General features: G+C 37.9%; 1 protein-coding gene across 2 annotated transcripts in view; it reads right to left on the bottom strand.

Annotated features, from left to right (window-relative positions):
* Nucleotides 1–15,673, bottom strand: part of Rsf1 (remodeling and spacing factor 1) — a 128,035-nt gene that overhangs the window by 87,605 nt on the left and 24,757 nt on the right. For both annotated transcript variants that reach the window (XM_070034934.1, XM_070034932.1), the window contains exon 2: nucleotides 3,095–3,186. In XM_070034934.1, coding sequence (XP_069891035.1) covers nucleotides 3,095–3,186 — 92 coding nt within the window. The remainder of the gene's footprint in view (nucleotides 1–3,094; nucleotides 3,187–15,673) is intronic.

The following is a 15,673-nucleotide window of genomic DNA, read 5'->3' as shown; positions in this document are numbered from 1 at the left end:
CACCACATAAGCAAAAAGAAAAAAGCCGGAAGTGGCTCTGTGGCTCAAGTGGTAGAGCGCTAGCCCCATGACAGGACCACCCCTCCACACAAAAAAAGAATATAATTTGACTCCTATCTCACAGAATACATAAAAACAATCATAATTCTAAATTTAGGAGCCTGAACTAGAAAACTCAACAAAATAGAGAAGTTAATCTCACTGTAGGGGCCAGGGAATAGCCCAGTGGCAACGAAGACCTGGATTCAATACTTAGCACTACTAAAATAAATAAATAATAAATAAACTAAAACAAAACTTTCACTTAAGGCTAGGCAAGGCCTTAGACATGAAGTGATGGCAACATAACTTTGTGAACATAATAAAAACTAGAGTATTATAACTTGAAAAGAGCAAATTTGTGGTATGTGATTATGTCTCAATTCAAAAAATTGGAACTAGAAGCACAACCACAGAAGTGGAGAGTCTGTCTTATAAAAATCATGTCATCTCAATTTTCTTTTTTGGTTAGTCATGGGGCTTGAACTCTGGGCCTGGGCGCTGTCTCTGAGCTCTTCTGCTCAAGGCTAGCACTCTACCACTTGAGCCACACCTCTACTTTCAGTTTTCTGGTGGTTAATTGGAGATAAGAGTCTCAAGGTCTGTCCTGCCTTGGCTGGCTTTGAACTGCAGATCTCAGCTTAGATCTCAGCCTCCTGAGTAGCTAGGATTATAGGTGTGAGCCACCGGTGCCTAACTCCTCACAATTCTTAAAAAAAAAAAAAAAAAAAGTACTGTTATTATAAAAGTGAAATACAGAGAGGTTACAGTTACTTATGTCAGGTAATGAATATATTTCTTTTTGGACAATGTCACCGTTTCCCTTGCTCTCTACCACTTGACTCCTCCCATCCTCACCCACAAGCTATATGTTCATTTTCAACATAATCTAGTGAGTATCACTGATGCATTTGTTCTCCCTTTGTCCCTCCATTCTGTGCCCCTCTGTGCTCTCCCAAAGACAGATAACAAACCAACAGGACAAAAAGAAAAGATACAAAAACAACAAAGGAAAAAAAAAACTTGTTTCCATTTCCTAGAATTCATTTTGATGTTATTTTATATGATCAGATGTACATAAAGATTGCGTGCCTTTATGTTTTTTTCTTGACTATCCTCCTTTGGTCTCACTGTGGATGAATGCCTAGAGTTCTATATAATTTATCTTATCCCACTGTATTTTTAGATCTATGCTCACATAAGAGAAAACATGCTGTTTCTCTCTCTGAGCTTGACTTACCTCACTTAACATGATTTGTTCTAGGTCCATCCATTTCCCTGCAAGTGACATAATATTCTTTCTAATGGCTATATAAAATTATTGTGTATAGGTACCATATAATGCAGCAATGAACACAGATATCTTTGTGGTATCTGGGCTTGTCATCTCAATTCTACCTTACAAAAGAACTGAGGCCCAAATGGGCCTAACCTATTAGGAGAGCGATTAAAAAAGGAGCAGCCTGCTTGCTCTGTGTGCTTGCTTACCAGATTCCTGGCAGATGTCGTACCCTTCTGCTGAAGTAAAAGTTGCCTTGCCCAGTTCCTTTCCAGTTGGTGTCCCTATTCCTATTTGACAACCCAACATCCAGAGCTATGTCTAACAGTCATTCACAGTTTAATATATTTCAAAGATTCAATTATTACTTCTTTCAGAGAATCTCGTATCAAATATTTTAAATGCTAAGCCAACTTTGCAGTGCTTTAAATTTGTGCAAAATACATTTTTTAAAGTTAGACAATAATATTAATATTAGAAGCTACTTTCCCTTGACACTGGTAGGTCAACATATTATGATGGAACTGACCTAAGTTCCTGACCTAGAGAGCCACTGAACTGATTTAAATGATAGTGTGTTTGTGTGTGTGTGTGTGTGTGTGTGTGTGTGTGTGTGTGTGTGTGTGTGTGTGTGTGTGTGTGTGTGTGTGTGTGTGTGTGTGTGTGTGTGTGACAGAGAGAGAGAGAGTATGTGTGTGTGTGTACTGGTGCTTAAACTCAGGGCTTCTACCTTTGGCTTAGCTTGTTCATTCACAGCTGGCCCTGTACTTCATGAGACATGCTTCTACTTCTAGCTTTTTGCTGGTTAATTTAAGGTAAGTGGCTTCCCAGGCTGGCTTTGAATTTGAATCTTCAAATCTGAGCCTCCATAGTAGCTAGAATTATTGTCCTGAGCCACAATCAACCAGCTGAAAAATGATTGCTGTTTAATGTTATTTCATTTGTAGGGGTGTACAATACAAAAGAGATAACTGGGTGAGCACTTAGACTATTTATAATAAAAACTATTTTTGTCCCTGATGGTTTCTCTTTTCATACCATACTATATTCAGAACCTTCCCAAAAAGAACAGAAATGAAATATTAAGTATACATAAACATATTTTAAAGTAAACAAGAAAATTATATTTCAATCAGTTATGTGAGTTTTAGCATTTGGATACAACTCCAAATGCTGTCTGGTAATAGAGCCTAAACTAAAGATGATTACTCAGGTTATCCTCATTAACAAGTTTGGTGTTATGGATAACTTAGAAGAGTTTTAAATTGACCTAATGGATTTTGAATGTTTTATCTTTTTCTACCACTGCCTACTACATTGGGTGATCACAAACAAAAATGATAACATTCCTGTGTATCTGTATTTTATTCGATTGATAAAGATAATCCTAAAGATTAAATGGGAGAAGATATAAAAAATCCTGAGCAACATTTTAGGCAGAGCCAACTGTGGTGGTGTACAATTGTAATCCCAGAACTCAGAATACTGAGGCAGGAGGATTACAAGTTCAAGTAAGCTACATAGTGAAATCCTATCACAAAACACAGCCTGCACACAAGAGAGATATAACAATAAAACCTAACAGTAGGACTCAAGACTACTGCTTAGTAACAAGGAAAAGAAAAAGAATCACACACTTAAATTACAGTAGTAATATGAAGGAGTCATATTTTGTTAATTCAAGAAAACTATTTCAAAAGATATTATGAGATGTAAATGTCTATTTATACTAGGAGTAATATTATTTCACTGATAAAGTAGTTTATAAAGGGTTACCTTAATTAAGTATTTTTCCCATCTGTCTGCTGTAACAGATTTGCCAATCTTTCTCATCAACTTCAAATGCAGCTCCACCAATTCTTTTGGTACTTAAAGGGAAGAAGAAAAATTAGTCAGCATAATACAAGTATTATTTATAAACATTTAAGATTATAATAAAAGAGAACTTTTGCCGGTCACCAGTGGCTCACACATGTAAATCCTAGCTACTCAGAAGGCTGAAATCCGAGGATCATGGTTCAAAGCCAGCCCAGACAGTAAAGTCCATGAGACTCTTATCTCGCAATTAACCACCAGAAAACCAGAAGTGGCATTGTGGCTCAAGTGGTAAAGCACTTGCTTTGAACTGAAGAGCACAGGGTTAGCCCCCAGGCCCAGAGTTCAAGCCCAACAACTGACCAAAACAAAACAAAACAAAACAAAACAAAAAAACAGAGAACTTTTCCCTAATCCTTTCTCAAAATAGATGACATTAATTCTAATTTTTAGACCTCTGAATCAAAAAACAACAACAACATGAATTAGAGCAATAAATGACTGAAAACATATTCTTTAAGGTAAGAAGGAATATTCATATTTTCTTTCAACTACCATAAGTAATGACCTCTAATGTAAACTACAGACTACGGTGTCAACCACAGTCATTGTAGGTTCATTAGTTTTCACAAATGTACCACCATAGTATAGGTAGGGGAAGTTGTGCATTTATGAGAACAGCAGGTATATGTGAATACTAAGAATTTTCTGCCTAATTTTTCTGTGAACAGAAAACTGCTCCCCCTCCAAAAATTAAATCTATTTTAAAACAATAAAACATCAGGTTGGAGATGAGCTCAGCACTAGAGTACTTACTTGTCTAGCATATACAAAGTCTAATTCATTCCCTAGTAACACAATCAATCATTTAAACAGTAAATAACACTGTACATCCAAAACTTTTAATCTGCTTGTTTTTGATACCTCATATTGGTTTCAACACTGGTATTTCAGAAAATATATAGATTCATATAATTTAAAAGGAATCAAGAAATATAAATTTCTAAAGTTAGTATGTACCTGACAACTTGATTTTAATGTTTTTCAAAACTGTTTCAGAAAACTACTCTTCTAATTTGCTTTCTTTTGTTTTTGTTCTTTTGGTGCTAGTACTGAGGCTTGAACTCAGGGCCTTAGCTTTTCTGGCTCAAGGCTGGCATTCTACCATTTGAGACACAGCTTTACTTTCAGCTTTTTGCTAGTTAACTGGGATGAGGCACATAGACTTTCTTAGACAGGATATCTTCAAACTGCAATCCTCAGCTATCCGCCTCCAGAACAGCTAGGATTATAGGTGTGAGCCACTGCTCACTATTCTTTATTTGATATGCAAAACTTCTCTAAAGCATCTCTATAGATCATTGCCTGACAACCTTCATAGACAAAACTTACTTTACTTTTCTTCACTTTTTGGCCAGTCTGGAGCTTGAATTCGGGCCGGGGCACAGCCCCTAAGCTTCTTTTGCTCAAGGCTAGGACTCTATCACTTGAGCCTTAGTGCCACTTCCTGCTTTTTCTGTTTATGTGGTACTGAGGAATCAAACCCAGGGCTTCATGCATGTTAGGCAAGTACTCTACCTCTAAGCCACATTCCCAGCCAAAACTTACTTTTCTTCTAAAGCACAAGTTTCATTTTCTGGGGAGTTACCCTTACTCTATCTAAAAATCCACCTTTATAAACCTCTCCTGGGGCTGGGTGCTGGTGGCTCATGCCTGTAATCCTAGCTATTCAGGTTAAGATTTGAAGATCATGGTTCAAATCCAGTCCAGGCAGGAAAGTCTGTAAAGACTCTCATCTCCAATTAGCCACCAAAATGTTCAAAGTAGAATCGTGGTTCAAATGGCAGAGGGCTACTGGCCCTGAGCAAAGCAGCTCAGGGAATGTGCGCATGCATGTGCACGAGCACGTACACGCACTTGTTTATTTTCCAATTTTCTTGTTTAAAAGACTTCAATTTCTTTTCTATTGGACGCTTTAAATATTTGACGATTGCTTTATCTTCCCCCCAGATTCTCTACTGTGACTGCAAACTACCAGAGTTCCTCCAAATATCCATTAGGGAAGATCTGATTTTTTTCAATTATATTAACTAGATTGGAGGGAAATAAAGAACAAAAATGACCACCAAATTCTACATCCCTCAAATCCCAAAAGAAAGGTACCCTATCTAAAAAGTTTCCATAACTAAATATATTAGAAAAATGATAGGTTAAAAACAAAGTTTTCTACAATAGCCTTCTGCAAGTATACGTATTGATAGCCCTTATGTTATACTGTGACTTTCCAAAACTAAAATTTTGTCTGTAGCACTCACTAGTACATTTCATCCAATATCCAGGTGGATACAAATGCTCTGAGCAACACTCAGACATTGGGATGGATGACCTAATTGTTTTTCAATTACCCTTTCACTCTTCATTCTCCACTGAAGCCATATCTACCTCAAAATTCTACAGTATAAAAACATTCAGGGTGCTGGGAAGGTGGCTCAGTGGTAGAGTGCTTGCCTTGAGGACCTGGGTTCGATTCCTCAGCCCCACATAAGCCAAAAGAAAAAAAGCCAGAAGTGGCTCTGTGGCTCAAGTGGTAGAGCGCTCGCCTTGAGCTGAAGAGCTGAGGGACAGCGCCCAGGCCCAGAGTTCAGGCCCCATGACTGAACCCAAACATAAAAAAATAAAAAAATAAAAACATTCACTTGCTCAATTTCTGTGGGACTATTTGCAAGTAGAACATAGTTACTGTCCTCAATGAACCTGTGAGAACTGAGTCTTCTAGAGGTAGAGTGGTAGGATGGTGGGATGGAGGGAAAGGAGGAAAGGAAGAAAGGGAAGAGTGGTCAAAGACAATATAATAGACACCCTAAGCAAAAATATGAGGTTGAAGGTGGAGTAAAGTGTGACAAGAACACTGCTTGTAGAAACAACAGATATTAACAGGAAAAAAAAAAAAAAGTAATTATGGAACCAGAGGCCTCAACAGGATTGAGAAGAGCTCATGAGACCAGACTAAGAAGTTTTGATTTTTCAAGGTTTAAGTACTACATTATTCTGGATTTAGAAATACCTCAATGACTAAATTGGAGGAAGTCAGACTTTAAAAAAAATTTTTTTAAATGAAAACACAGAATATACTTAATTTTTTATTTTGAAATTTCCTATTCCCACTATACAAGAACCTTTGCTGAAACTTTCCACAAAGGTAGCAGTTAATTTTCAAAACATTTTACATTCCCCACCCCCTCAGCAAAAATATAAATCACAGTGTAAATTATGTTTTTCTGCTGTCATCTTTGGCTGGGGTTAGACCTAGAAGTTATTGACTAGCAAACAATTATAGCCAAATGTTGCTAGTGCTTCTCAGGCCTTTAAGCAAGGAATGTTTACAATTAATCTCTACTGAAGTACCACCCAGGGGATGACAGCATTAACAGACTTTTTTTCTTGCCAGTCCTGGGGCTTGAACTCAGGGACTGGGTACTGCCCTGAGCCTCTTTGTGCTCAAGACTAGTGCTCTACCACTTGAGCCACAGTGCCACTTTCAGCTTTTTTAAGTAGTTTATTGGGGATAAGAGTCTCCTGGGGACCTTTTTGCCCTGGCTGGCTTCAAATCACGATCATCAGATCTCAACCTCCTGAGTATCAAGGATTATAGGCATGAGCCACTGGTGCCCAGTAGATGTCAGACCTTTTCTTTTCTTTTTTTTTTTTTTTTGGGCCGGTTATGGGGCTTGAACTCTGGGCCTGGGCGCTGTCCTTGATCTCTTCTGCTCAAGATGAGGGCTCTACCACTTGAGCCACAACGCCACTTTGGAAGTCAGACTTAGAAAGTATGGTACAAGGTATAGATTAGATATAAATTCAGAAATACATTAATCCACAAAGACAGGAGTTCCTTGAACAAAGGCAGAGGTTCTATCGAGAACAGTAGGTAGATCTAAGAAATGTTTGGGAAATAAAATTAATAAAACAAGTGACTAATTGTGTAGTGATAGAGAGTCATGAAAAACTGAAGTGCTGGGTTAGACAACTGATTAGGATGTCAAGTTAAGAAGAAAGAAAACAAATTTTTGAGCTCAATTTCCAGCTCTATCACTTATACAAGTAGTCAAGTCCTTTAAACGTTCAATTTCGCTATCTGTAATAAAAGGAAGTGTTGGCTATCAATTATTTCAAGGAAGTTCCTAACAGAAAAACACTATTTAAAGCTAAAGCACTTGGTTTTTATTTCTGTTGTGATTTTTCAAAAACTAAGGTCACTTTCAACTTCTCCTTTCCGTGAATGCAGTGATCTTCATGGTTCTCCCTTCCTACATCTCAAACTCCCTCTTTCTCTAGGATATAACTATACTTCTTTCTCACTTTAGAAAAATAGCTAAGGCAAGTCTGAAACCAAATCAATCTTCCAAAATATTGTTGCTATTATTACTTTCCAGCTGATAAATATTTTATAGCTCCTAAATACCTGTTTAAACCCACCATTTCTCACCCCAGCTTTTTTTTTTTTTCTTTTTGCTTATGTGGTGCTGAGGAATTGAACCCAGGGCTTCAGGCATGCAAGGCAAGCGCTCTACCACTGAGCCAACTTCCCAGCCCCTCTCACCCCAGCTTTATAGTCCCAATATTGTCATTCTAACTCTCAATCCTGTTCTCTCACTTCTACAATGAAATCCTTGGTAGAAACTGTTTTGGACTATTCAGTGTCGGTCCATTTTACATCAGCCCTTTGTGAGCTTTATTTAAGCTTTCCAGCATACTGTCTTTTCTACTGTGAATCATATTCATCCTTCAACGCCTAGGAAGTACACGTCCCAAGTCTCTGTGGGACTGGCTTTCCAACACCAGTGACACCTTTGTTTTTGGAATGCCTGTCACCCACATTACCCATGTCTTTCACTTTCTAGTGGTTCTGACAGCAGTTTTTCACACATGCTCTCTACATCACAAAGAAGTCATGGAATACCTTTATATTCTTGGGACTTCTGGGGGTTTTTGGGTTGTTGTTTGTTGTTGTTGTTTTTGTTTTTGCCAATCCTAGGGCTTCATGCATGCTAGGCAAGTACTCTACTAAGCCACATTCCCATCCCTTGGAACTTCTTAAAAAGCTAATACAGGACATATTGAGGATTGTGGTTCACAATTTAATTAAATTTACTTATATTCTTTGTTATAAATAGAACTGAGAAGTTAATGAATTAAATCTCAGTCTCTTGAGTAGCTAAGATTATAGGCATAAACTACTAGCATGTGGCTAAAGTTAATGACCTTTAGGAGCACTAGTAACACAGAATTTATTAACTGATATAAAAAAGGCAAAAAATTCATTAGAAAAATTAATTAGAGTTTGAAGGGTAGTTCAATGATAGAGTACATGGTTCAGCATGTACTCAATCCTAGTACCACTGTCCCGACCCCCAGCCACTCCTCCACCCCCCCCCCAAAATCAAGGAACTAAGCTTCTACTTTATTCATTCTGAATTAATTTAAATTTAAAAAATTTAATACAATCAGGTGCTAGTGGCTCATGTCTGCAATCCTAGCTACTCAGGAGACTGAGATCTGAGGATCGCAGTTCAAAGCCAGTCTGGGCAGGAAGGTCCATGAGATTCTGATCTCCAATTAACCACCAGAATTGGTACTGTGGCTCTAGTGGTGGAGGACTAACCTTGAGTGAAGAGATGAGGGATAGTGCCCAGGCCCAAAGTTCAAGCCCCATGACCGACCAAAAAAAAAAAAAATTTATACAGAGATATAGTAAGAGGGTATAGTTTTGGATAGGGCAGCTGAAAAGTATTCATCTATGACCACATGATCAAATTGTATGGTTTTTGTTTTTGATTTTGAAGTACCAGGCTTCTATCCTCAACAATATTTAAAAACTTGAACATCACATTAAAAGATACCTTTATGATTCACTGCCATTATTTTAGGTATTATGAAGTCAGTTTAATATTTCTTTTACAGAAAATTCTACAGAATTATGAATTCTCACTAAATAAGCAAACAAGTGATCACTTAACACTTTTCTTTCAAACACAAAGAAGTGCTTGATAACTGATTACTATATCACTGTTAACTGAGATCTTGCTGAAATGAGCTATTTGTAATTTATAGATATTTCAATAAACAGGATTATGTGTATAAACACTTTATAGGCCACAAAGAATTATTCAAATCAATTACTGTTATTCACCACCAGATGGTGATCGTGTCTTAATTAAAGGAAAATTCTGACACCTTACATAGGAGCCAGTTAAGTAAATCAGGGTGTCAAAATAACATACTGATGTTAAAAAACAAAACAAAACAAGTACATGAAACATCAGCCAATCACAAGCAATAAAAACCAGGTTTATGCCATGAACACTTGATAATTCTGATAGTGAAGGAAAAACACAAATATGCATGTCTTTCGTGCAATCTTAGGTCATTAAGTCATTTATTACACTCTCAACTATGTGAACTACAGACAGAAAAACGAATCAAAACTGAGAGGTGAAACATTTTAGAAAAAATAGTTAGGAAAATGTGGCAATAAACTAAAAAACAGAGTAGGTGGGTATAGTTTTGCAGGCCTCTAATTCTAAAATCTCAGAAGGGGAGTCCAGGGCCAGCCTATCTTAAGCAAATAAACAATAAAGAGCCAAAACAAGCAATATAATGAGAATAGTATATATATATATATATATATATATATATATATATATATATATATATGCAGATATATATGTATACATATAATATAGTAGTGTGTATATATATATATATATATATATATATATATCACACAAGACGTTTTCCTAGTTCAATGTATTATTTTAAGCAAATTCCAGATATCATGATTTTATCCATAAATACTTCAGGACATATCTCCAAACAATGAAATAATCCCAGTACCATACTATCTCATTAAATATAGCCATACCCTTATGGTACTAACTAGAAATAATTACTTCAAAATAACCTTAATGCCATTGTTTCCATCTAAAATTTGGCTAACTCTTTAATGTCATACCATCTGTAGTCAACTGAAGAATTTTTAAAACCTTTCTTTAACCAAGAAATTAAAGTGTACTTTATTTGTCTGTGTAGCAGATGCCCCCAGCACCTCCCACTTAACCCTCAGTACCAAGGATTCCAGGCAGCATATCCAAATTTTCACAAAGACTTTTTTTGACCATACGGTAAGGAAGTTAAACCTTTCCTGGGACCAGCTCAGTAACCCACCAGAGATTCTATTTACACTGTCTCCTAGAGCTCAATGGAGCACTATCAGCTCCAGCTACCCAAACAGGTGATTTACAGGATACACATGCTGTATTGGCTTTTTTCCCTCCTCACCCTCACATTACTTCCCCCCACCATTGTTTCCTAACATCACTTCACAAATAAACTACTTGCACTAAAAATTTTGTCTCAAGGGTTTGTTTCTTGGGAAACCCAACACAGTATAACTTCTGAGTCTCACAAAAAAAGTAAACAAAAAAAATCTAAGAAAGTGTTCATGAGATTTTACACACATGTAATATCCAGAAGCATTCCAAGATACCAGTTTAAAGAGCTATCCTCTTGAGATTATGGTGTGTGTGTTTTTTTAAGTGTTCCATCAGGCTGGGTGTCGGTGGCTCCAGCCTGTAATCCTAGCTACTCAGGAAGCTGAGATCTAAGGATTGTGGTTCAAAGCCAGCCCAGGCAGGCAAAGTCCATGAGACTTTTATCTCCAATTAATCACCAGAAAACCAGAAGTAATGCTGTGGCTCAAGTGGTAGGGCATTCACCTTGGGCTCAGGGACAGCACCCAGGCTGAGAGTTCAAGCCCCATGACCAACAAAAAAGAAAAAAGTGTTCCATCAAAATTAAGGTTATGCTGGGTGCCATTATCTGACACCTAACTATTCAGGAGGTTGATCTGACGATCATGGCTTGAAGCCGGCCTAGACAGAAAAGTCCAAGAGACTCCATCTCCAAATAATCAGCAAAATGCTGAGCAAGTAGATAAGTACCAGCTATGAGCAAACAGAGCAAGTATGTGGCACTGAGTTCAAGCCCTAGTGCCAGGCAAGACCCCCCCAAAAAGTCTTCTTTTTCTGAAAGAGTTCTCTGCACCCACTATAATCTGACTTCACTAATTAAAAGAACTCTACTTTTCATCTTAACTCAGCAGTATGTTCTGTTGCTGACTGAATCTTTTTTCTCAAAACTTGGACATTATATTATGTGGCACCACTTCTCAGATTTTCTCTTCTTTATATACCCGTTTAAATACCTGTGCAAGCCTTATGGTCCTCGAAAGCTAGTCCTATTTGGATTTTTTTTTGGGGGGGGTGGCACTAGTGTTCTATGTTCAAATTCAGGCACTCATGCTTGCTAGGCAGGCATTCCACTACTTGAGCTATTCCTCCAGCTCTTTTGGTCTTCATTATTCTTTGAGTAGTGTCTCACTTTTTTTTAGTCAGGCCAGCCTGAACAGCAATCCTGTCTATAGGTGGGATGGTAGACATGCATCACTGTGCTTAGGTTTTTCTTATTGAAAGGAAGTTTTTGAACTTTTTGTTGAACCTCGATCTTCCAAATCTCAGCCTCTTAAATAGCTAGGATTCCAGGCATGAGCCATGGCATTGAACTAGAATTTCATTCCCTTTGTCTCAAATTAAATTCCTCTGCTTCATTATGAATATACTATTGTCACTGTGCTGGCTGAAGAATATGTTCAAACAATAGAACATCTTAACAGAATGGTTTTATAAGGCTGTTAATAAGAAGCTCAGAGTAATGAGTTGCTAGTTTTGGTTTAATGGCTCAACAACTCTTTCATACTCACTCTCCTGAATCCTGAAGCTGCTAAAGATACCACACTATTCCTAGCCTCCAAATCTTAAAATGTATAGTTTTCTCTATCCCTCATCTCCTTTTCTCCTGCTCAGACTGATTGCTACTTCATTAGGAAATGATCATTTTACTTTATCATGCAAGGCAAAATAAAGTGCCGTTCTTGAGAGTTATCCGAAAAAAAAAAAACGCTACTTGTCATGATAAATCATAATGCATTATAAATTGTGATTACATGTAACCTATACTAAATAAATCTGTGTCTTCAGCACCTAGGACAGTGCCAAGCACATAGAATGCTCATCAATCTAGTCTCTTAAAAAGATTAAAAAAAAAAAAAAACAGGGCTGGGAAGGTGGCTCAGTGGTAGAGCACTTGCCTTGCATGCCTGAGGCCCTGGGTTCGATTCCTCAGCACCACATAAGCAGAAAGAAAAGGCCAGAAGAGGTGCTGTGGCTCAAGTGGTAGAGCACTCACTAGCCTTGAGCTGAAGAGCTGAGGGATAGCACCCAGGCCCAGAGTTCAGGCCCCACCACCGGACCCCCCCCCAAAAAAAAAACCAACAATTCTCAAATCGGGTGTCAGTGGCTCATGCCTGTAATCCTAGTTACTCAGGAGGCTGAGATCTGAGTGAGGATCATTGTGCAAAGCCAGCCTGGGCAGGAAAAGTGCATGAGATTATTACTACAATTAACTATTCCTCAAAAAGCTGGAAGTGGAGTTCTAGCTCAAATGGTAGAATGCAAGCCTTGAGCAAAACACAGCTCAGGGAAAGCGCCCTGTCCCTGAGTTCAAGCGCCAGAATTGGCAAAAAACAAAAACAACAAAAATAATCTGATTTTTATAAACATGAACTTTCCTAATCAAAAAACTGATTGAGTAGCAAATGAATAAATAATAATACAAGTTTTTCTTTTATTTAGTGCTGGTCCAGGGGCTTGAACTCAGAGAATGGAGACTGGATGCTGGCCCTGAGCTTTTTTTGCTCAAGACTAATGTTCTACCACTTGAGCCACAACTCTACTTCCAAGTTTTTTGGTGGGTACTTGGAGGTAAGAGTCTTACAGAATTTCCAACCAGGGCTGGCTTGGAACCATAATCCTCAGATCTCAGCTTCTTGAATAGCAAGGATTATAGGCAGGTACTACAGAGCTCAGCAAAGAACCAGATGACTTCTAAGATTGTTTTCTTCCCTTTCATAATGGGCCTTGGTCACCTTCATGTCTTCAAATTTTCCTTTCTTTGTGGCAGACACAGTTCTCCACTTTAAGCATCTGGACACTTGTCCTCCTGGTGAATTTGCTCATGATGACATTTTGCCTCTGGGTTTCTTACGATCTTTTCTGCCCAAGTTTAGATGTTTTTCTTCTGAGACACCAAGGCACTGGAATCTCAACTGCCCTGGCATCAGCTCTATGGAGTTCAATGTGTTGCAATGGCTGTGAAAGCAGGAGCTAGACACTTATTTTTTTTTTTTAAATTTTGGATACATAGTAGTGGAACTGACAGTTTGTGTGACGTAGTTTTATTAACTTAAAATCCCAAACATTTTGCCAAAGCAGCTACTCCAGCCACTTACACTCATCATCAATATGTCAGGATTCCTACTGTTTCACAACCTCACCCAGGCAAGGTATTGTCAGTCACTTAAAAAAGAAAGTCATTTTCTACTTTGAATGAAGTGTCATTCATTGTTGATAACACATTCATGTCTTCTGTATGTTGACTGGTGTTCTGTCTAGATACACTATCACGAGGTCTGGAAACTTAGATAAAATGTGGATTGTATTGGATACTATAATCCTAGGTACTCAAGAGGCTGAAATCTGAGGACTGACAGTCAAGGCCAGCCCAGGAGGAAAGTCTGTGAGACTCTTATCCCCAATTAACCACCAAAAAGCTGGAAGTGGAGCTGGATCAAGTGGTAGAACGCTAGCCTTGAGCACAAAAGCTCAGGGATAGCACTGAGGCCCTGACTTTAAGCCCCAGGACAGGGACCAAAAATAAAAATAAAGTGAATGGAACATTATTTCTTAAGTAGTCAGTTTTTGCTTTATTTGAAAGCTCTGCTACTGGTGAAAGAGAATTATAGTATCAACTCTGGCATTATAAATATTCCATCTACTTCTATTAATATCCCTTTTGCTAGTGTCCATGCTCTGATATTAGTATAGTGACTCCAGATTTCCTATAATTAGTTTGGAATGGTGTCATTTCCTCTCCTCCTCTAACCTGTATCTTTATGTTTAAATGGAAGAAAATATAAACTTTGCTCTTGCTTTTGAATCCATTCTGACAACCTCCACCTTTCTTTAATTTTAACTAAATATAACCTAAACCTCATGTGGCTAGTGGTGCCATATTAGAGAAAAGGGGTTAGACTAAAGGTTAGCTACTATAAGCATAGCTTGCCTATGAGCCAATCCTGCCCATGAGCTAACAATATTTTTACATTTTTAAAGGGCTGGATGGGGTTGGGGGGAAGGAAGAATATTTTGTGACACATAAAAATTATATGAAGTTCAAATTTTAGTGTTGTAAAATTTTATTGGCACAGCTAGATTTATTCATTCATGTAATATTGAAAGATACATCTTCTGAGTTCTTTGTTTTTCTACATTTTCCATTTCCATTTGTTTTTCTAATTTTCCATTGTTTTAGAACAACTTTTTTTTTTGGGGGGGGGGGTCCAGTCATGGGGTCTGAACTCTGGCCCTGGGTGCTGTCCCTCAACTCTTCAGCTCAAGGCTAACGCTCTACCACTTGAGCCACAGCGCCACTTCCGGCTTTTTTTCTTTGCTTATGTGGTGTTGAGGAATCGAACCCAGGGCCTCAGGGATGCCAGGCAAATGCTCTACCACTGAGCCACTTTCCCAGTCCAACAACTTTTATTTTAAAAAATGCTATTTTTCATAACTATAGGTTTTATATCATTCTATTTTATACCATGATTTATCTTATACTCACTTTTTTCTTTAAGTACTTTTATAAAGACTAATAATATCTGCTAGATGAAACATTTCTGTCATATCTGAGTGTGCTCCTTTATACTGATTTTTTTCCAAGCTAGGGGTTATTCTGAGCCAGTTCCTTAATATATTTGGTCATTTCTGCTTGAAGGCTGAAAAATATCAATGTTACTCTGATATTGTTAAGTCTCAGTCTGCCTCTCAATCTCTCTCTACATATAACAGGACTGGTGTTTGAGCTCAGAGCATCCTACTTGGTATGGCAAATACTCTACCACTTGACGCACACTCCCAGCTCCTTTTTTAAACTTATTTTTCAGGTAGGGTCTTGCCCAGGCCAGTCTCAGGCCATGATCCTCTATTTCCATCTCAGGAGTAGCTGAGATTACAGGCATATGCTACCACACCTGGCTGGTTTTCTTTTGTAAATTTTAAAAATTACTACTTCAAAGATGATATACAGAGATGTTATAGTTACATAAATCAGGTAAAGAGTATATTTCATTTTGGACAATGTCACCCTTCCCTCATTCAGTTTTGCTCTCCCATCCTCACCCACAAGTTGTATAGTTCATTGTCAATTTACTGGCCAGTGAGTACCACTGCTGGATTTGTGTATCCTTTGTACTTGGATTGTCTCTTGAGTAGGGTCCCACCAAGTTTTTGTCTGGACTGGCCTCAAACTGTAATCCTCCTATCTCTGTCTCCTGAATAGCTGGCATTACAAATATAAACCAGTATGCCT

The sequence above is a fragment of the Dipodomys merriami genome, unplaced genomic scaffold (genome assembly GCF_024711535.1).
Source record: "Dipodomys merriami isolate MVZ:Mamm:240054 unplaced genomic scaffold, mDipMer1.0.p SCAF_25, whole genome shotgun sequence".
Taxonomy (NCBI): domain Eukaryota; kingdom Metazoa; phylum Chordata; class Mammalia; order Rodentia; family Heteromyidae; genus Dipodomys; species Dipodomys merriami.
Note: the sequence above shows the minus strand (reverse complement) of the source record. Positions and strands in the feature narration are given on the sequence as shown.